The sequence below is a fragment of the Anser anser genome (assembly GCF_964211835.1).
Source record: "Anser anser genome assembly, chromosome: 7".
In the NCBI taxonomy this organism is placed as follows: Eukaryota; Metazoa; Chordata; class Aves; order Anseriformes; family Anatidae; genus Anser; species Anser anser.
The window spans coordinates 16,292,016-16,317,313 of record NC_139727.1 but is presented as its reverse complement, the minus strand read 5'-3'; the positions used below and the strand labels follow the sequence as shown (position 1 = coordinate 16,317,313).

General features: G+C 49.5%; 1 protein-coding gene across 2 annotated transcripts in view; it reads right to left on the bottom strand.

Moving 5' to 3' along the window:
* Positions 1-25,298, bottom strand: part of LOC310902979 (hexokinase-1) — a 69,737-nt gene that overhangs the window by 23,846 nt on the left and 20,593 nt on the right. The window contains exons 1-3 of one of the 2 annotated variants that reach the window (XM_083845440.1): positions 11,331-11,499; positions 5,044-5,206; positions 517-665 (exon numbers count right to left, since the gene is read on the bottom strand). The exons of the other annotated variant lie outside the window; for it this stretch is intronic. Coding sequence (XP_083701566.1) covers positions 517-665; positions 5,044-5,206; positions 11,331-11,393 — 375 coding nt within the window. The 5' untranslated portion in view covers positions 11,394-11,499. Of the gene's footprint in view, positions 1-516; positions 666-5,043; positions 5,207-11,330; positions 11,500-25,298 lie in introns of those variants that run through there. 2 annotated transcript variants of the gene reach the window in all.

Here is a 25,298-nt window from a genome sequence, read left to right as displayed (position 1 = left end):
ACACATCATTTCTTCAGCAGAAATTAAGTTGAAGTTGTCCCAAAATGTCTTACCAGCTTCCTGTAATGTTTCTAATGTACTTGTACCTTTCATGAATGCTGAGTTGCTCTGACTGCCAGGACAGGTATTTGGTTGTCAGGGGTTTTTCTGTCCCCCATCTAGTGTTAAAATCGCAGGGCTGGTCTGGCTATCTGCTTACAAAGGCCAAGTTGTTTTTCTGCTCTCCATTCCTATCTCCAGAAAGTAAGTTTACTATAAAAGCCAGAATTCTTATTTCTAGGCCAGTTTTCTCCTAACCACGGCAGAAGTCTCCCACACAGTGACAGCAGAGCTGCAGCACCCAGGAATGCCCTGTTACTTATTTATCCTCAGTACTGACAAAGAGCTGTAGCGGGGTCCATGCATGCTATAGGTGCAACTGTTAAGATGATAAGGTCAATCTTGTGCCCTTTTTCTAAAACAGCAATGTGAAAGCAGCCGATCTTTTGAGAGAAGTCATAAGGAGGAGGCACTTACCCGTGTCCCGCTGCCATGTATGATATCTTCAGGCGTGTTATAGATTTCACTTTCCATTTGTACTGTCTGCTTTTTTTCATGCGACACTTTCACCCGCAGAATGCGAAAGTAAGAACCACCGAGATCCAGAGCAATGAAATCTCCTTTCTCTATGTGGAAGACAAGACACAAGCAATTAAAATGTGTAGGCAACACAAATTTGTGAGAAAATAAGCTCTAAGAAGTACAATGCACAGGCAAATGCACAGTGCTTATAGCAAGCAAGTTCTCAGCTGCAGGGCATCCACGTGAAGTCCTGCACCACTGAAGGAGTTATTTGGAATCTGTTAGCCCTTGTAAGCTCCTGAATACGTCCCCAGGAGCCAGGGAAAAAGTTAGGATACCTGCATCTCCCTCTGTAGTGGAAAGGAATTTGTATTTAAAAGATCTGGAGCCAAATCCACTGTCCCCACTCTGTCACAGACTTCAGGGTGTAATTCAGGTGACAGATGTGTGGGCCAGCTACCTGAGAAATGGCACTCAGTACCCCTGGAGAGCAAGGCAAACAGATTTAACTGAACCACCTCTGCTATCTTGTCTTATCAAAGAGGGAGCAAACAAAGACAGCAATCACTGAAGTCTGTGAAAAGATAATATTTAGGAAAGCAGTGTGCACACCTTATCACACAGCCGTGTACATTCCCGCTGCAGTTAATCACTGAGGCTCTTTGCAAGCATTTGCCTCTGCACACAACATCCCCAGGCTCACTCAGAAGCGAAGCACAGGCATGAGGCGCTTTCTCATCCCAATTTCCTCACCAATTTGCACTTTTCTGCAGAGCCAGAATCGCCCTGCACTGCAGGCAGGGTGAGCTGTGTCCCCCGCTTCCTGCACCACTGCTGCATGTTACCAGTCCCATACCATACACTTAGCCCTTTGGGCTCTTTTTCATTCCTGTTCCAACTTTAAGCTATGACTATATGAAGGCCATTCCCAGCATCATCGGTTTTCCATTTCTAACTAAATGCAATGTGGAAAAACCTCTAGCAGTACCTGTTGACACACCGTGTCACCTCAAACTACAGCTCAGCTCCCGGAGCCTTCTGAGGCCATGCTGCCACCAACAAATCGGGTATGCACCTTACCCACGAGGATTTCCTAATGCAGATTTGCCCCTGAGATTACCATGCTCAACCTCAGGCCCAAACTCCTGAAGCCTGACTCAGTGACCCACTCCTCCTCATTGCCCCATGCACCTCCAGAATCCCCATCCCGCTCAGCACAGCTGAGGAGCTGGAGGGGGTGTCCCTCAGGGCAGGATCTCGAACAGGAACAGACAAAACAGAGGCAAACACTCTGCAAAAGTCTTTGTGGTTTTCCAGTGCTGCAGTGCAATACAGCAAACAAGGCACCAGCGAGGGAGAAACTACGACGAACAACAGCCTGCATACAGAAAATGTAACAAGACAGTGGGAGCCCACAACTCCTACCAAGCTTTGTAATTTTACAATGCAACCTTTTCTTTGTGCTGCTTAAGACAGGGGCAAACTCAGAGGTCCCGACCTAAGATCACACAGAGCTTGTCTACCTGTTTCTTAGCTTTAAATACTGCTTAGCTCCAGTACAAATGTCATGTCAAACATGTATGCAGCCAAACTGCAGACGCTGTTCCCTCATTGGATTTTGCATAACGAATTCAGCTCCTCAGCCTTCACTGGGACAGGGCTGGAAGAAAAGCATTTAGCACAAGTACCTCATTAAGCCGAATACCTGAATACGCGTTCTCATCCTGGAGTATCATTTGTCCAATGTAAACCATTACCTTCGATGAATAATGAAAAATCAACACTGGACCAGATGGCCCTTCTTCAAGCCTAAATGCCCCTCAGTAGTACTTCAAACAAAGAGTGCACTTCAGAAATATCTCCCTGGCAGGAAACTAACAGATTAGCGCGTCTGATTTCCACTGCAGTCAAGCTCATTACAAGGTAAAATTTAGCAAGGAGTTATCCTTCTGCATCAAAAAGAAACAACAATTTTAAACGAAATGTAAAGCTTCCTGTATGCAAAGTAACAGTTTTCTTTCCAAGTATTTTGGGAGCAGTATTTAATCTATACTTTATAAGACAAAGATACAATTGAAACTGCTATAAATTAATTTAGGCAGATCCTTTGGAAGTGTTTTGAAATAGCTTCAAACATTGTTCAAGGCACTCTGGACGAAACTTCGTGGCTTTCATAGACTAAACTCCTCTGAATGAAGCAAAAAGCCCTGCCAACAACAACATCTCCACAGTCGCAAAAAATTATCACTCAAAGGCTCCTTGTTAATGGAGTACACGAGCACAGATCGAAACCAAACAAGAGCATTTTGTCTGACCAGCCAGCTCTCAGAACAACGATCACACTCGAAGGGAAGGGCTTAAGAGGCAGAAATCAGAGAGGGGCCAGAGAAAAGGACGGGGTTTCAGCCCTGGGTGTTTACGGAGGGAGAGCTGAAGGAAGAAATTGTGGTCAGCCAAGAGCCACCCTGGGCACTGCAGCACAGACGCATCCAGAGCCCGCCCGGAGCCTTTGGAGGCAGAGGGATTGAGACGGGGACGCTGTGCCTGCCTTGACGTGGCCAGCACGAGCAGGTGAGTCAGGGAAAGCAACACCATGACACCGCCCACAGCAAATATTCCTCCTCAGTGGGGTCAGAACGTGCCTTTCCCAGGAAAATAACGCAATGCTTCTACTTGTGCTTCCAACAGCTAGCCAAGGAGACGCTCACAACCTGTGTACACAGACGACAAGCCAGTCATACAGAGATTATCTGGGGCAAACCACTGCCTTGCCCTAACTCCGTGCTGCAAACACAGCGAGCCTGTCCCTGCGAGGCTGGTGGTGGCCAAACGGGCACGGAACCAAGAGCTGAGCTCCCTGCGCACAACGCAGGGTGACTTTTTCCAGTAGGTGTGTGGCATGTGATCTGAAAGGAATGCCTCAACATGCTCGGCCGGGGCTGCCCACTGCTCTGGTCCATGCCTGGTCCCAGCAGCGTTAGTGAGCGATCTCTCACACCGCTCCTAGCCAGGCACACATCTCCTTTCCTCGTGCCATATCTCCAAATCTCCCCAGTTTGTACCACGGAACAGCCTGCAAAATTATGCGCCTCACTGCAAGCGGCTCTGATTTTTTAACCTGCAGTGCGTGAGGGACCAGGGGACAGGTTTGTACCCAGCTGAACTCAAGCATGCAGGAAGGAAAACCAGGGATTTCAGAAAAAAGGTTGGGATTTCCCACAAAAGCCGCCTGGCAGCACTTGCACGAGGTCGCCTCACCTGCAGTCCCTTAGAGAAAACCCTGCCTGTGACCCAGCAGTGTGCAGCAGCGAAATGGTTGCCTTTCTCAACTGACTGCAAGTTTCAACACATTTCAACACAACAGCTAGCAGTGCTAATTTAAGGGAAACACAGGGTTCAAGCTTGTTCTCCCTTTAGGCAGAAAATAGCATTTCTATTAAAACGCATAAGGTGGCAAAAAGCAACAGCAAAGCAGAACTATCAAAGATTTCCACCTGCCAGACAGCTCCAACTACTGCAGGCTTCTTTTTCCTTCACCCAATCGCTTCTTGATCTTAACTCAAAAAAGCCTCAAAACATGCAAGAACTGTTCAACAGCTAAAGCAGTGTTATTGCTGCACACAGGGACTTAATTTGTGGAGGCACCAAAATATGGTTAACCAACTCATGCTACACAAGATGGAAACCCAGTGTTAATGCTACACAGTAAGCCCTACTGTACAGCGTTCATAAATATATCTATATACTATACATAGAACTTTGGTTTGTTTGCTTGTTTTGTTTGTTTTTATAAATGCTAAAATAAATACTAGGTGTAATTTTGGTCTCAAACACCAACGCAAGATCTTTTTGGTTTCTGATAGCTCTTCTTGCCACTTTCATCAGTGGTCGCTGAAAAATGAATCCTACATCTGGATGGAAAAAGCTCTGTACACCAGAGCAGCAGCTTGCAAGCCACATGCTGCAGCCTCCTTAAGTTCTGCAAATTTGCCCTAAGACAGTCCCCAAGAAGTAGCCTCAAAAAGCAAAATGATTGCCAGGAAGCTGAAATTCAGCAAGTATGGGTTCGTACTTCCACTGGAAAAACTAAGTAGGAGAAGAGAGGTTGAGTCAAGCAGCAAATGACTAAAAGCCGCTATATTTGTTAGGACTAAATCACATGAACGTGAACTGCATAAATCAGAAATCTTATGCGGAGTACTGATTCTTCACAGGCCAATCTCTGTGTAAGTGTATCGGCTGTTGGTGGCGTGATCGACAGGAACGGCTCTTCTGCTGCCATCAAAGCGGGTTTAACACAAGAATCACAAAATCCTCCAGCTTCTATGGGAACAACCCTGAGCACAGAGGGGAGGTTATCTCCAAAATGTTGTCTGGGCTCACCAGGGAGCAAATTGCTCTTGTTCTCAGTAGTGCTTTGGTGTATTTCTAACAGGTTTTCCCACCCTACTTAATAGGGAAAACAATTTCTCAGACCCTTACCTGAACCATCAGGAATGGACCTCACGAAGGTCGGAAGCATTTTCACTGTGGCCGTGGGGTTAAAGTCTCGGGAGAGGCCGTTCTTCATCTCCCTCCTGAAGCGAGCCATAATGTCGATCAGCGTTTCGTCGGAGAGCCGCATGGCGTAAAGGTATTTATCAATCTGGGGAGAAGGACAAACACCACCACAGGGTGAAAGGCTATCCCGAGGTGCCCAAGCAGAGCTATACCACCCTTTAATTACAAGAATAATGTATAGTCCCTGCTTGGCCCTGGGGCTCTGCCCAAGCCAGCAACCCAGCTGAGCGTTTTGTGCCTTGTCTTTTGATACAAAATCAAGGAAAATGTACACGTTATGACTTACATGGCCTATAAGTCCATCTTGCTGCCTTCCCAAGGCAAGGCCCACTCCCCCATCACTCTGCCTTCTCCTTTCCCCAGAAAGACCTCACCCACAGCCTCACACCTTATCTCCAGCCCTCCTCCCACTTCTCATCTCTCCTGGCTATCTGCGAGCTGAGGAGCTGAAGCTAAAAACGTCTCTTTTTGCACCTTGTCCGAGCGGGGGGCATCGCTGCAATCCCCAGAGGTGCCTCGTATTTAAACCTTTCATCACGAAGGACTCGCCAGAGCAGTTCCAGCTCTGTGCTCCCAGCTGAGCCATGATTTCTGTGTACCAGGCCATTTTCCCTGTCCTGCTCCAAAGCAATCACAGCCAGAGACTCAGGAGAGACAGAACGGCACTGTGGGCAGGTTGTGTCTGTCTCCTCCACACACAACATCAAATTAAAAGGTGTTGACTTCTCCCTCGTGGTTTCCCAGGAAGGAACTTTATCTCCCTGTAAAAAGGAGATGGTTCCAGTTTTACGGTAGTAATACTTTCCATAACATTACACCCGTCTTTATCATCAGGAAGAGCGAGAGATGCTTTGATGGCTTGGAAATACAACTTGGCCTTGCGGGGTTCTTGCTAAATGCACGTCCCACCCCTTTCATGTCAGCTGCCAGTCTACTCTTGCCTTGTCTCATTATCTGCCTTGGAAATTTGGTTCTGCAAACAGTTCAGACCGAAGCCACACCTTTGGGATCACTTCTGCTTGCAGCTTAGTGGGATCAAGAAAATAAAACCCTGCCCATGTCCTCCGTCCTCAGCAAAACTGGAAAAGCCACCTCGTTTTAATGGCCTCGTGGGCTATTCCTGCGCCAAGGCTGTCCTACTCTGGAAGCCTGGAGAGCGCTCACCTCTCCCCTGACACCGCACCCGAACACGGCCGATGCCTCAATAAAACACCCCTCATAAAACCTATGCATGCAAATGTTCCATACACCTGGGACTTTGAGACGGGAAGCGATGAATAATGCCGTGGGTGAGCAGAACGCGGACAATCGAGATGCAATTAGACCCTAAAGCTCCCCATAAAAGCAGCTCCCCGGGAAGCAGTGCCGCACGTAGCCGAGGTGTGCAGCGCAGATAGCCTATCTCCCCGCGGCAGGCGCCCTCGCGCCGTGACCCAGCACTTCCACAGCCGGGGAGGAAGGCGGGCATGGGTGGCACCGCGGGGCGCAGCTCCCCGGCCTCATCCTGACCCGCAGCGACGAGGAGACCCAGGCTAACCCGCGGGGTACCCTGTGGGGTTTGGTGCCATTGCTCGCAGAGGGAGAGCAAGAGAGAGGTCAAGTGCAAGTTGAAGGGGATGGGATGGAGCAGCAGTAAGGCAGGGCAGCGTCCATGTGCCCCACGAACTGGTGAGGTGATCAGTGCAAGGGCACAGCTAAAGGGCAGGAGAGCTGGGACAGCATCCTAGGGTCCTGTCCCGTGCCACCCAGCTGGGCCGAGAGCCCCGGCACAGCCCCAGCGCACGACCGGCTGCTTGAGGAGCCGAAGCCCGGACAGGGCAGAGCCTCTCCGCAGCCCCAGTGGGCGCGGGGATGGGCGCAGGGCTGGCGGCAGGCAGGAAGGTCGCTCGGCTCCGCAGCAAGCCCTGCCGGAGCTTTTTTTAGCCGCGACTGTTTAGCAGTGATGTCAGAGCCTGAGGTTATTCCCTTTTAAAGCGGGGAGGGGGGGCAGACTGGGACTGTTAAGGCTGTCGGCAGCCCACGCTGCCACTCAGAGGCCCGCTTACACAAATCCCCCAGGGAAAGCTACGCTAATGCACTGTTCACAGGCAAACCGTGCAGTGAGAGCACCCCCCTACAACGCCCTACACCCTACATCCTCCCAAAGCCGGGGCTGAAGTGCTTACCCCACCAAAAGCCCTGGTATGAGCACAGATTTGGGGGTTTGTGTGCTCGGGACCAGACGTGCCCACGCTCCCCTCCTCTGCAGCAAGGGGAAATAGGAGGGAGGGCTCTTTTTCCTCCTGTGAAAATACAGCAAGAGCCGTCAGCATGCTTACACACGGGTAAGGGACCCTCCTGCACGCAGGGAGCACCGCCAAGCATCACGCTGAGGCCACCTTCAACGCTGAGACTCACTGGGCAGGGAGGACTGGAGATGAGCACTAAACCTTGGCTTGAAACAAAATCACTCCTGCGTGTTACAGTGTGAAACAAACCCCAAAATAAAGCCCACATGTTATTTTCTCCCAGGCAGGAAAAGCGTCAGCCATTAGGGTGTACAGCTGCAAGGGAAAAGCCAGATCTCAGAGGGACAGCAGGCCCCAGAGGAAAACTGGCAGGGAATGGCCACAGAAACCTGGGCTGGGGGAGATGGAGGCCGGATGGCAGGAGGGAGGATTAATTACATCCCGCTCTGCTCATCAGAAAGCCAATCTCGGCCTTATCCAAAGGGAAGTGGCAGGGACAGAGGCACCTGGCCGGACCCAAAGCCCTGCTGAGCTCCAGAGGCCACAGCCCCGGGGGAGTCGGGTGCCAGCCCTCCCCTGGGGCTGGAGGAAAGCAGGAGCGATTTTGGGCAGGCAGCTGCGTGGGCAAGGAGCAGAAAAGGCTCCTTTATTTAGCTGCCACCTCAGAAGGGCATCGTCCCAGCGTGCTGCTGCGGGAGCGCTCCAAGTGCTCAATCAGTTTTTCCTTTTCCATTTTTTTTTAAACAGACAAAATTTGCAAACCAGTTTTTAAAAATAGGATTTCATAATCCAAACCACACGCATGTAAGTTTTCTTGGTCACATAAGAAAGACTCTTTGTACGCGGGGAAAAGAACCTTTTGGAATTCCAAAATCGCAGAAGCCTCCACGGAAGCTGGGAGTACTTCTGAGTGCATAGCGAAACATGCAGCACTCCTGGCCCTTCCTCAGACACGTGGCTAATTCCTGGGACACTGACAACAGGCGGTGGTATCCAAGAGCAGGGCACTCCCATCACAACCCCAGAAATCATTAGCACCTACTCTCCTGACAGCTTTGCACGAACACCCTTCACTGTGTGAAGGCTTTTGTGCAGAGCTGGTCGCGCTCCGCACACCTTTCAGCATCAGGAATATTCACTGGGAGCCAAAGCGTGTTGAAACATGTAGTTTAGGCACCCTGAAACCGCTTGTGCTTGCTTATGATTTATCAGATTGGTTCCTAAAAAGCCTCTGTAGTGGCAGATGCCGTTTCAGGGTTTTTTAATACCAATTATTTCATTTCACACCTCACTCCATCACATTCTTTTCAAGGTTAATGATTAAAGTGTCACTGCTGATTGCAGGACTCTTTGTTTTTTCCTTCTCTCATCAGGTAGCGCGACAAAAAGGTTTTGTTCCCCTGGCAGGCGGACAGAAAGCAGGCAACACCTAGAGGCTCCCTTCTCCGGTGCCAGCCACTGCAGGTCCAAACCTGTTGGAGCCAACAGGCACTCGCTCAGAGTGCACTTTTATAGCAGCTCTCCTGCACCTGGGCCAGCAGCACAGACACCAGGGACGTCCTGTGGTGCTTGCACCCCCGAGGGCACAGATCAGCTTGTAGAGAAAGCGGGGCCAAGGCTCGGGCCGTGTGAGGTCCTCTGTAACAGCAAGGGTGCTGAGCAACCACCGCTGTGGTCCCTGGAGCTGTCAGGGAAGAGGTGTTCTCAAAACCACCTGGGTAATTTGGAGTAAAGCCATATGAATGTTTATATCGTACCTGGCATCGTGCATTGCCAGCTTGGCTTCTGCACAGTGGGGTCGCGTGAGAGTGCACGGACACGGGGCTTCATGCGGCCTTCAACCCTACGCATCCACCCTGCCCCTTCCTCCTGCTCGCCCATCTTGTAAAATGTCCCAGAAACTGCCAAGTGGGGGAAAAATTCATCTCAAACCTAAGAGAGTGCCTAAAATCCAGCCGGACCAATGTGGAGGCAGCAAACACTATTAAGAGCAAGGGTATCCCAAGGGCCTGAAACCCACCGGCCCCACTGCTCCCCGGGGCAGGGTCCCACTGCGGGAAGGCAGCGCTGAGCATTAGTGGGGTGGGAACAGGGTCATGAGGGAATTTGGGCTTTCAGCCTCAGCACAGCAGAGACCCCTGTAACAAATCCATTCCCGAATTCACCTCGTGGGCACGTGTAACCCTTTCTCATCCCTCCCAAGGCCCGCAGAGGCATCCTCAAGGTGACCTGCACCATGGAGGCTGAGCACGTCACCGCCCAAGGAGCGAGGCAGAGCCCCGTGGGACCAACGCCTCGACCTGCAGCCCCCGGCCGGCTGTGAGCACGTAGCAGCAGAAAGCGAGCGCTGCTCTTCCGGCAGCAGAGAGGAGAGGGAGGGACCTGCACCGGAGCCCCGCACGCACGTACTCCAGCGAGCTGAGACAGAGCAAAATCGCACAAGCAGCATGCTGAGATGGAGCCCAAAGGGCCTTGCGGGGTGGCAGGGAGCGGCGTCAGGGCTGCTGACCCTCCTGCAGGATAGCCAAGTGAGGGGTTCGGCATCCGCTCCAAGAGGATACAGACAGGAAAGGACTCCTCACGTCCTCCAACACCACCAGTCTGCTTTTCTTTAATTGGATTTTATTTCGCTCTCCTAATGAAACCAGATTGCTCTATCAGAAGGCTTTGCAGCGCCCTGGCCAAACAGCTTCTTGTGCCGCCAGACAATAGCGGCCTCGTTGTGCCAAGGCAGCCCACAATAAATAACCCCTGGGAACACCACCGAGTTTCCCCCATGCCTGCAGGCCCCCCCGAGCCCTCCCCTCGCAGCCTTCCTGCTGCTCCTCAGGCAGCGTGCAACCTTACGCTTATCTTGGCTTTCTAAATATAACAGGCACAGCGAGACGGAGAAGGCCTTACCCAGGCACACAAGCCTGGCGCGGGCACAGAACGTCCAAATCCCCCAGAAACAGGAAAATAAGGGGCTGGGGGAAAGGCCGAGCCGCTGCGTGGGGACAGAAGAGGCAGAAATCTGCCTGCAGCTCCTCGCGAGAGCTGCTGGGCGGAAAAGCAGAAGACCAGAACCACCGAAGGAGACGGGGAAGGCAGGGGGTGCTGCTTCGGGTTTTATCCGACAGAGGAAGGGGTGCAGGCGGGCTCTGCAGCAGCTGGAGTGAGCGCTGAGGGGCAGGACATGTCTCCCCCAGGAGCCTGGTGCTGTCTGTGGGGTAAGAAGTACAGCACGGCCCTGCTGGGGTGTCCTCCAAGTATTCTAGGGATGCTTCCTTCGGTGGGTGCTCGCCGCGCACCGAGGCGGTCACGTAGCACCACCGGAGGAGGTGGCCGAGGGGAAGCCTCCGCTTCGTGACGTCAGCCCGGCTCCACCGCGGGGCTCGGTGACATTTGCAATTATTTTCCCAATTTGCATCCCCAGCCCTGGGCTCTCGGCTCCCTGCAGCCCCCCTGTAGGCTCAGCCGGGACCCAACTGCCATGTTTTTATTTACCCCGCGCTCCGCACCCGCTCCTCTGGTCGTGCTGAAGCCAGGGCCGTACCACTGGGGCAGCAGCAGTCACCTAGGGCTAAAGGCAAACTGAAAACACCCACAGAAAAACTTCTTTCTGCTCATCGCTCCCTATAAATTCAGGAGCGGCGGCGATACGGAACCCAAAAGCCAGCTGCAGGCCGTCGCGTTATCCCTGCCACCCCCACGCCGGAGCGATGGATCCCAGGGGCAGGAAGGGACATCCATCCTCTTCATCATCCTCCTCCTCCTCCTCCCCGCCGCCATCCCCATCGCCAGACCCCGCAGCCCCTCGCCCCGCAGCCCCCTGGGGGGCTGCAGACAGGATTTATTCCCACTTCTCTCCCTGCGGGGTCGCTATGGGGACACAAAGCAACGCCAGCAGCAAAATTCACCATTTTTTTAAAAAATGGAATAAATAAGGCTATTCGGCCCGGGGCGGGGGGGCAGCCCGTCCGGCGGGGGGGCTCGATCTACCTTTTTGACCTGATCCTCCTTCAGCTCCGTGAAGTAGTAGGCCAGGAGCTGGGCGGCGATCATCCTGCCGGCTGCACGGGCGGCTCCGCGCACGCAGCGATGCGGCGCCCGGGGATGGCCGCGCCGCCAGCCCAGCGCCTCCCCTTCCTCCCCTCCCTCCTCCTCCTCCTCCTCCTCGTCCTCCTCCGGCTCCGCCCGCAGCCCCGGCCCGGCACGAAGCCCCCGCGGTGCTGGCCCCGGCAGCGGCAGCGAGGAAGAAGAGGAGGAGGAAGGAGGAGGGCAATCCACCGCCCTACCCTGCGGGGCTTTTTACAGCAATCCCACAGACACCGAGGGCTGCTGGAGGCTCCCTGCTGCTCGTTAAGCTCTAGTAGGGAAAGGGAAAAGCAAAATAGATTTTTATTTTTTTTTAAATGCTGAGCTAAAGCTGTTTTCAGAAGCAGCCTCTGCACCCAGAAACCTTTGAGAAAACAGCGGAGCTGACCCAGACATCGTCCTCTGCCCCGCGTGTGGGATCATGGCCAGGGCGCCCCGAGCATCCCCTCGCCACAAACCATGGGACCAGAGCAAGCAGGGCACAGCCTCGGCCCCTTGGGGTTGCTGGGAGACCCCCAGGTGGTCCCCTAAAGAAGGAGAATCTCTTGGACTGCTGTGCATTGAGGGATGCCACCTCCTATCTCCTCCATCAGTGAAATCCCTGCTTCAAGGATGCTGATGGCCGGGATGTGCCGCTGCCGCGTGCGGTCCCCAAGGAGGCGTCCACCGCTGCAAAGCCGCCGAGGGCCTGTGCAGCGATGCGATGCCTCTCTGCAAGCCGAAGGATGGACGTGAGCAGACGCCAAGGTGACACGTGTCAGCGGCCCGCAGGGCTCTCCCCCACGCCCTGTCCTTCCACCGGGACAGGAACGCACACCCATCCAAACGGCGGTGATGCTGGAGGCTTGATTTGCATGGAAATTGTCTGCCAAAGTCCAAGTGATTCAAAACCTGTTCCTTGAGTTTCCGGCTTCCTTTTCAATGCTGCTTTAATTCAATGGTTGCACTGGCAAAACTCACGAGCTTCTTTGGCAGACGTGTCCTCCTTCATGCTGCCCTAGTCAGCGCAGGCCGGCCGGACAGGATTTCCTTCTCCACCCCACCATGTCGGCTTTAGCCCTTTCTCAGTGAGATTTTCATCAAGCGATGGTCCTCTGGCTCGTTTGCTTGCCAAGCTAATGAGCAAACCTGCCTGTGCTCCTGGCGCAGGCCTTGCGCACCTGAAGGCACCCGGGGGCTGCCCTGCTGCTGGCATCGCCCTGCGACCAGGCGCAAAGCTCAGGGGTGGCACAGAAACGTGGAGCTGGGCAGCGTCTTCCCAAGCACGTCCTGCAACATCACCCTTGCACAGGCTGACCAAGCTCCCACTCGGGTGCCATTCACCTTTCAGATACTCTCCTCCTCGTCTGCTGGCTAGAAATTATCTTTAATTCCCAGCCCAGGCTTGCTCCTGTTTTCAATCCATCTGTCATCTGCTAAACCTCGCCTTTCAGCTGAAACTGCTCCCCTAACTCCCTGCTGCTCACTTGCTATAAATACCCGGGAAGGTAACCATACACCTCCCGGCTTTTCCTTCATTAAGTACGACAGAGCTAGCTCTTTTTTCAGCTCCTTTCCCAGAAGACGACCAAGCTGGATCAGCAGCCTTTTTCACATGTGCCCCAGCCTGAATCCATCTCTACCAAATGCGGCAGCTAAAGTCAGGGAAATTGTTCAAGAAAGGGCCAAAACAGCTGTGCTGACATGCACAGTTCTCCAACTGGAAATACACCAACCCCCTGCCCGTTCAGGAGCACAAAACCTGGGGCTGCTGAGGTTAACAGGGCCATGACGATTGCCTCGTACCATCAGCCCTGCTCCCAGGGGACAGCACACCTTTCATCCCCCGCCAAAAATCGCCCTGCTTACAGCCCGGCTTGGCCGGCAGCATGCTGGCTGTCAGACGTCCTCGCCAAAAAGCTGCCCTGCAGCAGCCCAGGTTAAAATTTGCAAACAAGAAGTAAGTCATTTTGTGCACGTGTGCATTTACATCTGCCTTTTGCTCCTGTCCGAGGGCAGCCTGGCACTGCTCGGTTCCTGAACGCCTTACGTTCGTGGTGCTGCCTCTACACAAGGTGTACAGGCTGTCCTCATATCCCCGCCAGCTCCAACACCACCTAAACGCATGAAACATCGCTGCAGGAGCGTCTGCCCACTCAGTTAACACACTTGGATGAGCTCAAGTTCTTTTCAGCTAATCTTTGACCAAATGAAGGCAATTCAAACCGCGCCCTCTCAGCTCTCGAGGAATTTGAATCAGCCAGCTAAACCTGAGAGGTACAAAATATCCAAACTGGCTGGGAATAACAAAGGTCTTAAGAGCGATCAAGGGAAGGACAAATTTATTTTTCTTCACCTACCAATTGAATTCTTCACCTACCTAGAAGTGAATTGAAATCACAAATTTCACAAATCATTACAGTGGCTTTTCTCTCCACTGACCATTTGTATTACATATTTCAAAACTCACCAAGAACACCTAGCTCAGGTTTCCTTTAAGCTATAAAAAGCAATAAAAAAGTTCAAAACGATTACTCTAAAGCCTTCCAAGTTCTGTGCAATGAAAATAAGACCCATACACAATATAAACCCCCAAATAAACTAGAGAATAAAGCATACGCTTAAGCAGGAGGTGGTTCATGTGACAAGAGTCAACAGCAATTAATGGAGACGGCACCATGGTTTAATGAGTATTGCAAACAACGTGGTTTGTCTTCAGCTGTTGAGCGTGGCATTCAGGAAGAAATTAACTCTACACCCTAAACGACATTAGAAAAAAAGCAACAGCCCACCTGAAGCAAAACAAGTGCGCTGTTTGAACATCTAGTATCTTTAACCTGCACCTTGTGAGGGAGGATAGGTGAGCGTGTGGGCAGCTTGCGTGCTGTGACCAGCACTGGGATGCAGGAGCAGGGTAGCTAAATACCCCCATGGACACCCAGCCCCCTTGCAAGCCCTCTTTGCACTGCCAGGCATGCTGGTGTTACTTCTGGGGGGCCAGGAGGAGCTGTGCAGAGGCTGCCTGATGCAACCACGCAGCTCCCTGCCTCTGCATACCGGAGAAAGCCGCCTCCTGCGAGGCTCTTGTACCTCCTTACCATCCAGCCCTGGGTTTTTCCTTCTGCTTTACTGGAAAAGATCAATTCAGCAGCCAATTAATTACCGGCACCTAACGTACGCTGCCAGGCATCCAGCAGGCTAATTTTGAAGTCTACCGTGCCTCAAGACAAATCACTGGAGGCTGAAGGTGACACCTGATGACTTGCAGCTATTTTGATGGTGCTCTAATCTTATTGCCCAGGTTTAGCTGTACCAACTGAAGTCATTCAGAATATCAACTCTCCTGGGTGTTCCCCCCATCCCCCCCTGCATGTTTCTTCATTAAGCGTTTACTGTTCTATATTAGTCTGTGTTCAGATGTGACTCCTAGAGAGTTTTTAATCACGTCCATCGCGTAGCTTTGATGTACACAGCTGCTAAATCATTCCTACTTTTGTAAGGAAAAATTCAAGTGGTAGTTGTGGGGTTTTTTTTGGTTGCTGTTGTTTGCTTAAGTGTCTGAAAAATGATCAATCCACATTTATCCACGTTGCATTTTCCCTTCACGATACTTAAAGCAAAGCGAAAGAGAGCAGCATGTCTAAGAAACAGTAATTTACCAGCTCATAGCAGCACGTCCAACTAACAAGAGGATTTTTTAATCTCCTTTGAAGCTCCCGTTCCTCAGTAGGAGACTATGTGCTAGCATGAAAGGAAGCACTGAGCATTTGTGCTGAACTCGGTGCAGAAGCTACTAAGAAAATCTGAAAGCAGCACAGATATCGATTTACTAATGCATTTAACCTCATTCAGCTGAATTGCTTATGCAATTTCACCTTGCCAGGAGGCATGGCAAGCAGGCACTACCACACAGCCGGCCGGGGGCCAGGATGTTTTATCTCATTTTTCCCCTATTAAGAAACACGATTAGCTAGGAGCACCTTGAGGAGATCTCATTCCACGCATGGGAAAGGCCACGCCACACGTGGATGGAGCAGCAGGCACTCAGAAGGTGTTTTTGATGCTCCTGGTACAGCACATGAGAGCATATTTCCTAGGGATGAGTGCTTCCCCTGGTTAACAAAGGGCCAGAACAGGCTCGGCACGTCTCACCGAACCAGACACCCCAGCCAAGAAAGCGCTGCGGGTTTCACCTGCGCCCAAATATCAGCGAGGCCCTCACGCAGGGACCTGGTGGGACTGCCAGGGCTCTGGCAGGAGAGCCCAGAGAAGACAACCACCTCTGGCCCCGAAAGTAGGATCCCTCTCCTGGCCTTCTGGTGACACAGGCTGAGGACTGCCAGTGCTAACAACTGCCTAATAGTTTGTTTTTCTTTTTAATGTATATTATATGTCATCAAAAAAATAATTTAAGTTCTACTACTTTATTTTAAAAGCTAGCATTTTCCATGCCTAGTAGTGTGTCTGGGCTGTCAGGAAGCATCACTGCGATACACACCCCGCTGTCACTGCCTGCAGCGGCCGCTGGTGGGGAGAACGCACATAGGGGAAAAAAATAAACAAAATAAAAAATAAAAACACTATTTGGGAGGTCTAGCTGATGATTTGTTTTTAAACCTTAATGATGGCAAACTTCATTTAACTGGGATCAAAACAATTACTCCACCTTTAGCTAACCAATACCTCCAAAACCCATGGGCTGCACGAGCTGTTCCACAAAGAACTTCCCTCCCCTGCTCCTCACATTTGTGGTTAACGCCAAGAAACATCTCTCCAGAGTCACACCACCACATGACCTCATCTCCAGCTACCGTGCTACACAGCAGAGCTTCTCTTTGCAGCCGTACGACAAAGATGCTAATAATTTTAAGTGGTTTAGTGTCTGCTTGCGCAGTGTTTCAGCAGAGAAAAGCCAACGCAACGGGAGGGCAAAAACTGCAGCAGAGCGGAAGGGCGGAAGGGAGGACAGGCGGCACTGTTAGTGTCCAAGCCTCCCCTGCTGGCTGGAGATGAAGCGGGACGAGGAGAGGCGTTCCCCTGCTGTAGGGAGAGGAAGAGTTCCTGAGGCAGTGGCAGGAGAGGAGCCCGACTTGGCAGCGAGAGCCGGGCCTCAGCCAAGAGCCACCAAGTCCAGGCCTCTCCAGACACAGCTGTGAATGGGGTGATCCAGCACCCTGCTTCAGTAACACTCAAACAGGGAACTCAGCAAAACTGGGAATTTACCTACAACTAAATGCTCTCTTGTCACTCTTTAATCTCAAAGCCCAAACTCAGAAGCTTTATCACCCCATATTTATATAAATACCAATAGTCTAAATCTCCTATCCTCCAGTATTTTATAATATTTAAGAGGAACTTGAAACCCAAATACCGCCCCGAGATGGATTCCCTCCCCATAGCAGCGTACCTGACAGCTCCACCACAGAGCAGCTGCAAAAGGAAGGCACCATCTCCTTAGTGCTACAGACATCCCCTGCAGAACGGGGATTCACCACAGCAACTTCTCTCTCCCCAGTGTCAAAAGATTACAACGACTTTTACATCTCCACAAAGGAAAGCAACAACCACTCTTAGTTTAACACTTTTTCCATTGAGGTGAAAACTGTTGCACCAAGGAAGCACTTTTACTAGTGCATTGGTACCAAGTCACCACTGCAGACCTTACGTGTATACATACACACACACATACATAGCAGCATTTCAGCAAACACAGTTTATAGGGCAAGAGAAGGGCTGAGTTTCTACGCTGATGAACCTAAAATCAATTAATTGCCATTCCTGACCAGGAGGTGAGCATTTGTTTCATTTCATAGAACATCTCTTGACTCCAGCAAATTGAAATGAGCACAAATGCAGACTTCTGATACACTACTTAATCTCTAATGTTAATAGAAATTTTACAGAAATGACAGTGAAAAATTAAGTATAATACAGAGTTCAAACTGTTTTGAAATTCCAGAAGGCAGGACGTAAGTTTAAAATATTTCCATTCAAATCCTTCATCCAGAGCAGAAGCAGCTCAATTAAAGGATGCCTGCATAACCAGCAATTCACTTAAGTGACAAGGCAGTTATGATTACTTTAATGAAGAAAACACAACCTAACTTATTGTACTACATAGAGCTTTTCTAAATCTGCTTTCAGCTCCTCACAGATCATGGAGGCACTTTGTCAAAAGCTCTAACACACCCTCTGTGCTGGATGACTTATAACAACAAAGCCAACCCTTCATCCTTACAAAAAGCGTGCAGGAAAGGGAAGGGTAAAAATGCAGGTAAACTCTGGCAAGCAGCTGGTTACTGTGCACTGGTATGCACTGTCCCAAGAGGGTTTTAATCACACATTCCAAAAATGTGTCTTAACCATATTGTATCTTTTCTACATCAGCAGTAAAACTGTAATGAAGAGCTTGTATTTTACTGTACAGAGAATAAGATCTGTCCCCCTCTTTTGGCTGTCCACTAATAACCAGTTCAAAACAAAGTGCTACCTCTCAGCCCAGTCTGAGACCAGTTTCCATTAAGTGTACATCTTTCTCCTTGATCCAGCATTTGATCCTAGTGAAAATCAGTTTGCATTGCAAGTCCCAAACCCACACTGGTACAGGTATTAATTGCAGAGACTTCAGGGTTGTGCCTCCTTTTCCAGCAACACCCAATGTAAGAGAGCTCTCCTTCCAGGCCGTGTTAAAACACACACGACAGCAAGCTTGCTCCAATACTGTGTTAAGACACCCACCACCCTTTAGCCCAAAAGGGGTGCAAGGCAGTTACTTACTGGGCACAGCAGGGAGCAGCAGTAGCCGGGCACATCCAGGGCATTCAGCTCCTTCCATGTAGCCATAGCGAGAGCACCTCTTGTCATGTCACATTGTCATCACAGGGGGCTGTCAACAAGAAAGGAGACCTGTAGGTTTCCACATCTGCTCCCCCACGCTCAGGATGCCTATGGACACCCCACAGGCTTGTATATACCTTGCAGACAGGTGCTCTATTCAAAACCCATCCAACAGCTGGGGTACAGCAGATGCAGACCCTTGGTTAGTACACCCCAAGAAACAGGGGAAATGGGGGGCATATGGGTTACAGACAGCAAGGGTGACCCAGAGTAATGGTGGAAATGGGGAACGTGTGGGCAAAACATCGACCCTTGCATGGCACCATGCTATGGCAGAGTCGTCTAATTCCTGCTGCGTACAGGGAAGGAGGGCTTAAGCAAACATTGTGAGACAACACTCAAGTCCTGGTAACAGGACTTATCCTAATCAGAAGAACCTGCCAGGCCTTGAAAATATGAAACTTGCACCAAAAATCAGTACAGGAACACAGTCACACAAGCTGGACTTGCAGTCAAGCGTCATCCAGGAGCAACAGCAGATTTTGAGCTGCGCTGTGGCAATTTGGTATTTTTGGCCAACCTCTTCCATCTGCCTCAGGAGATGCTGGAGGAAGATGTCCACAGCTCCTCCCAGCCTACCTCCATGAGCTGAGGAGCAAGGACCAAGGATTTTGGCTTCTGTGATTTTCCAAGTCTTAATCACAAAACCCGCACTTTTTACCCCAAGCAACTAGGGACCAGGCCGAGAGCTTTCTCCGGAGAGCAGAGGTTGATGTACAAAGCTACCTCCAGTGTAAAACCACAGGGGATGAGGGCGGCATGGCAGGCTCAGCTCCCATATGCCTTGCCCCAGGATGGGCACCCTGTTGGATCCCCACCACCATTTTGGCTGCCAAGGGAAGGGGTGACAGGCCCTGCAGAGAGAATCCACCTGCACCTGCCATGGTCAGCCACGTCTGCAGGCGGATTCCCCTCACCTCCCCAGCTCTCACACAGCTTTTGAGGAGCCAGCGAACTCCCTGTGAGGGTGTTTTCCACCCATGTTCATTTTCAGGGTCCAGCTCCAGCCCTGACCAGCCCCCAGGGCACCCACGAAGCCTTTTTGGGGTCCTCCTCTTCCCACCTCAACCTTTGCTCCCTCAAGCCACCCTGACTCTCACAAGGTATTTGCCAGGTGAACAAGGTGCCAGCGGCGGGGCTGAGGGGACTCTGGGGGAGAGGGCATGGCTGCCCAGCTGATTCCAGAATGTTCCAGCAGCCCCACTGCAAGCCACAGCTGACTCCCTCAGGGGAAAACAAATTGAAGAAATGGCAAATTGAAGAAATACCAAACATCAGAGTAGTGAGGGGAAAAAAAGCGTGAGGAACAGTCCTGCAAGCCCCAAAAAGGAGGGGAAGTCTTGGTGCCAGAGCAGAGACTGACAGCCCATCAGGAGACCACAGTGGGGCCGGTCCTCACACTGGTGATATGTCCATGCTGGGGAAGGCATTTTTAATTTTGTCTTTGGTTCTTACAATCCAAATCTACTTTGATTGGCAATGAATTAACTTAATTTTCCCTCAGTCAAGTCTGTTTTGCCTGTGACACCTGAATTTCTCCCCCTATCTTGATGAGGATGATGGGTGAGAGCAGCAGGATGGGTGTCTGGCAGCCAGCCCGTGGCCAACCCAGCACACCAGGTCAAATACAAACCTCAAAGGGATTCTGGGCTGATGTTTTCATTCTCAGATTTTCACACACACAAAAAAATGATAGACGGGGAAGAAAATTTTCAAAATTCATGTAAGTATAAGAAAGTCCTTATTTTAACTAAATAGGTTTCTCAATCTCTCTGACCCATTCCTGACAGAAACTCAAGAGTCTGGGTTCATGAGATATTGATTCTCCATTGCCTGTCTCTTGTAGCATTTTTTTTTCTTTTTTAGTGTAAAACGAGAAGATGAAATACCCAGAATAAAGTAATAACTTGGTTTTGCAGACAGAGGAATTCATGTCTGGAAAGGAGAAACAGTCTGTGGCTACCGGGCAGCATTTGAGACCCAGAAAATCTTCCTCAGTTGCTCTAACACCTGCCCTCAATATAAGATGCTACTGATTCAGGCCTCCAGCACCAATCTGCAGGGATGCGCATCATGCAGAGGTCAGGAGGTCTCAGGCTTTTCAGTACAGGCCCAGACAACCCCTTCCTTCCCCCTGGATAGCAGTGACACCGCACGTGGCTTAAAAAACAGTTTCCTCGGTGGTGGGACAATCACCCTCCTTGCAGTGCTTTGTCAGCACCCCAAGTACTCAGGGAATTTTTGCCTCTCTGAAGCACTACCTATTCAAAACAACAGGCCTCAACTCAGATTCTTTAAACTTTGATCAGAGCTGGGACAATAAGTCTGGTCAATTTCAAACTGCAAAAGAGAAATTTGCGTAAAAATAAAACTGAGTTTTTCACATACTCTTGGCTTTATCTGGAGAGCAATCTGGACGTTAAGAGACAACCAACAGCACAAACAGGATCCAAAATATACTTAAAGAGCAAAAAGTCCCTCTGCAGCCGAGTGACAATGGTGCTTCATTTGGATCTGCTTTCCAAATACTTACAAAGCATCCCCTTCCAATCACAACATGCCACTTTGAAATGCCAGTACCACTTAGCTCCTGAGTCTATTAGACCATGAAACAATAAATCCAGAGATATAAAAATAACCCAGATACCTACTTTAGCACCCAGTTGAGTTGACAGGTGTTATCCCGATGGCTCCGTGGCAAAAGCATCTTCAGAAATGCCATACCTTGACCTTTGCACAACAGGCGTCATGAAGATGGTCTCCAAAACCCAGTGTCTTCCCAAAAGGTGCTAATATTAACTAGAGCTCTTTGTTTCTTTGCACTCAAGGTTTCTCCCTGTCAGCTTTCTGGCATTTGCCAGCGTGGTGCACGCTTTATTGGGCAGATATTGAGCTGCAAATTCCTTCATACTTCTCTATCCGCAGCATTCTGCAGCTAAAGCGCTAACCGGCCAGCAGATGAAAATGCCACTTACTGCTTATTCCTGCTGCAGTTAGTTGAATTAAAACCTCTTTGTTTGCAAGCTGTAAACAAGTTCTTCTTAATCTTTCAATAAAAAAATGTCAATTATGCTCTCTAACAATGTAACTTCATTGTGATGAAAGAAGGCATTGCTATTGCACTAATCATGATAACATATCAGCTGCTTTTAGAGTCAATTCCTTTTTGTGCAAAACTTAATGACCATGCAATTATTCAAATTTCAGACTAACAGACTAGGCTTTAGACCTACAATGCTGCTCCCTTACTCTGAAAACACACACTTGAAAGCAACAGAAAAGTCTCCAAAGTACGATTTCCAAGCTCAGAACACAAAACACCTTTAAAATTCATTCAGCACAGATGAACTCGGGCCCATATTAAGCACAGCTACTTCACTGGAGAGCCAAGAAAGAAAGCCAAATCTTCGGCACGCTATCGCAGGCGCTTCTCAGGCCCATGGCTTTCATTTGGCTTCACTGGGGGCCGTGTTTATCTCCACCTTCCTCGTCTCTCTCTGGTTTCAGTGCATTTCCTGCAGAATCGCTAGCCGCAGCAGATGTGCCCTTCGGGCATTTCAACTTTTTTTTTTCTCATGCCAGTATTTATCCCATTTGTTTCCAGAATCAGCTGCAGCTCCCAAATCAGCATCTGTAACTTTCCGCTTTGAAGTATTTAGGACATGCCTGCTGGGAAAGCATCTTCCTTCTTTACCTGCTCAGACCCTCACAGACTCTGACTCCGTGCCCTTCCGTCATCCATTTTCTCCTCCTGCAGAGAGCTCCCCACTACAACAAAGTTGTCCATCACCAGCTGCTCTGCTCTGTTAACTGCTTATGTCCCAACAACCGTTCTTGTCATCCTAACCATGCTTTATTTGTGTTTTCATGCAGCTGCAGGCAGACGTGGCTGCTGCCACAGGACCTCAGCTCACCCTGTAAGGTGCCTTTCCCCCACTGCTGAGGGAACGCCTGTGCTAAACGCAGCCCCGCAGGACCCATCCCCTCCATGTCACCCTGCTCTCCAGCTCTCCACAGCAGCAGAGTACAGCGTTTTTTCACTCCCAGGAGGGGCCAAAGACTGCAGCAATGAGGACAACCCTCTATACAGCCTCACGGGAGCAGCCCAAGTCCTACAGCTAACCAGATGGCCCAGCATCACCGTATGGTTGCCCTATAGGAACTGGGACTTCCTGCGGCCTTTCCAGGTGCACAGAAACCTCTGCCAAGCTGAATTTCCAAATAGCAAGAGGCAAATTAAGAAAAACAAAAATAGTAAATTGAATCAACATCACTGGTGTTTTGAGAGCTGAACCCTGGCGTTTTTGAAATGCCCAAGGCGAGGAGCTATGTCGTCCCGCCAAGTCCAAAGGAAACAGACACTAGTACAGTAGCCACCCCACTGCCTCCCTTCCCTTTTTATGCTGCTCACAAAATAATAATAAACTGAGACAGTTGATTTACTTATATCCCTAAATAGTCCTTGTAATTCACTGCTTATAACATATCACATCTTGCATTGCTCTTACCCCTCTTCTCCACTACTGTGACTTACTTTAAGATGTTCCAATCTGCAATAACAAATCTATGGGGAAGCTTTGGCTGTTGCTGTGCCATACTCTTCACACATCTCTCCCTTCTTCTGCAAAGTCTTTATCCTTCCCAACAAAAAGGAGAAAAGAAGATATAGTGGCAGTGAAACCATTTTGGTCTTTCCCCTGCCCATCTCCCCCTTCTGCATTTTTTGTTAAAAACATACAGCTTTATTTTTTATTACTTGGGTTTAACTTAATGCTTTGGGGATAAGAATAGGAATTCTGTTACTTGTTTTAAAAATCAGTCAGGAAAAATAAAGAGTGAAAGGACCTTCTTCCACTCCTGGCAAGCTCCAAATTGCTGAGGCTCACCAGCATTTGGGTCTTCAATTCCTTCACAGTAGACAGCCAGCCTGGAGTCTTTCATCTGTTTTCCTGTAGCACATTCCTTGTGCTAGTGGCAAGGGTTTTCTGGAGGAACCCATGTTTACTGGGTTTCTTACCTATTCTGTCCTCTCTTCATGGCACAGTTTGTACAATCTCTAGAGGTGCCAAGGCCATGTGAGGCCCTCAGACACAAGGCACAGACAATATGTAAGACTGGGTAGGGAAGGGGCTGAAATCCAGAAGACATTATAAAGCACACAACAAGATCAAAGTTATTTCGGCATTTCCTTCTCTGATAAATGTGACCACCATTTTTACAGCACTTTCAATGTGCACCTGCAATGCAATAGGATCAACGAGAGAGAGGAAAACATTAATTAAGCTTTCTGTGTTTTTATACCTTGCTTTATATCCACTGAACGGATGCAGTGCTGGGACAAAGTAGACATCTGATTTCCCTGCCTCCCCAGACAGGCTATCCACACTCACGCATAGGAATAGTTCTGTGATGTTTTCTGTTGTTGTTTTTATTTTGTTTGTGTGTTTTGTTGTTGATGATGGCTGTTTTTTCGTGATGTTGTGTTGTGGGTTTTTGTTGTTGTTTTGTTTTTGACTGACAAGCTACCTACTTGACAAGTCTGGGAAATGCTCTGGATGGGCCCTCAGTGACGGTCCAAGGCAGCGGAGGTCCTTACGAGAAAGACTGTGAGTTTACAAAGCTGGACAACACTCATTGAGTCTCCAAAGTCCCTCCTCCCTCTCCATGCACCACTACACTGACATTGTATCTGAGATCCCAAACAAAAGACAGCTCACTTTACAAATGCAAAGAAACAAATGACAACAATACTTTCGTTTCGGTATTACCTACATTTCAGCCCCTGACTTCTTTACACTGATCTGCTAATCCTATATAATACTGACTTCCCAAGGGAGATTATGCTAATCAGGATTTCTGAAAGATTTACAAATGATCCTATATTTACTTTTGCACTGACAAAGGGTGGATGTCACCAACGAGCTGCTACTGCATTTTCTCTGGATTATGAGTCAAGCACCAGCGCTGTCCAAATCTATAGCCACTGAAATGTCTTTTTAGCAGGAATAACGATATATTTAGGATCACCTTTTCCCCACAGTTGAAAGGGTAACTGCAACCTCATACTGGGAGTTTCTAGAAAGCAAAAGCCTTTATACCTCTACCCAGTTAAAACTTTCCAAATCAAATGTATGACTTGGATCTGAAAAAAGATGTTCATGTCTTCAAGAAGCAACAAAACAAAAATCAGTAAATTCAAGAAGCACCAAACACATTGACTGGAGGGAAAACCCACAGAAGTGAAATATCATCAAGGTACCAAAACACAGTAGAAAAGCACATCTAAGACATTAAACTGGAAGAATCCCATTTTATTTTAAATCAACTACCAATGTTATGTGATCAGTTGTACTATGTGTCTTTCAGAATACGGAATACTGTGTCATATTTAATAGAAGGCCTCTACTTTTATTTTAAAATAGGGCTTTTAACCAAATCGCTACATACCACGTGCATAGAAGGGTTTTGGCTCAGGGGCTTGATATCCATACAAAACAGACTGCAAGTTTGCAACACTCCTTGAGTTTCCACACACCATCGTAATCAGCAACATGAATGCTGCATCATTACCCGGATGGAGAATGTTTTGTCTTAGTGTCAGCTGAAAGCCTGTGTGTTTATAGGATCCCTGGGAAACTACTAGGGATGTTTGTAGCCCCCGTAACTCTCACAGCCCTTCCTTCCTCCATGGCTGCCCAAAAAAAATCCTTTCTCAGCAGCCTCCCCAGCCTGGATGCCATCTCCCTCCCCAGCAGACGTGTTATCAAGTCTGTGTAGCAGCTGCCTGGGTTCACAGCAAACCTACAGAAAAGGCAAGAGCGTGTGTGTGCTGGGCCTTAGGGACTACAACAAGAGCTGTAAGTGCCAGGCACTTTGCGAGCAGAGTTTCAGGTTCATGTGACCAGATTCCACAACACCCACAGATTCACTGGAAAAAAAAATGCAGATGCAAATATATATATATATATATTATTGTTGTGTGGGGTTAATCTACTG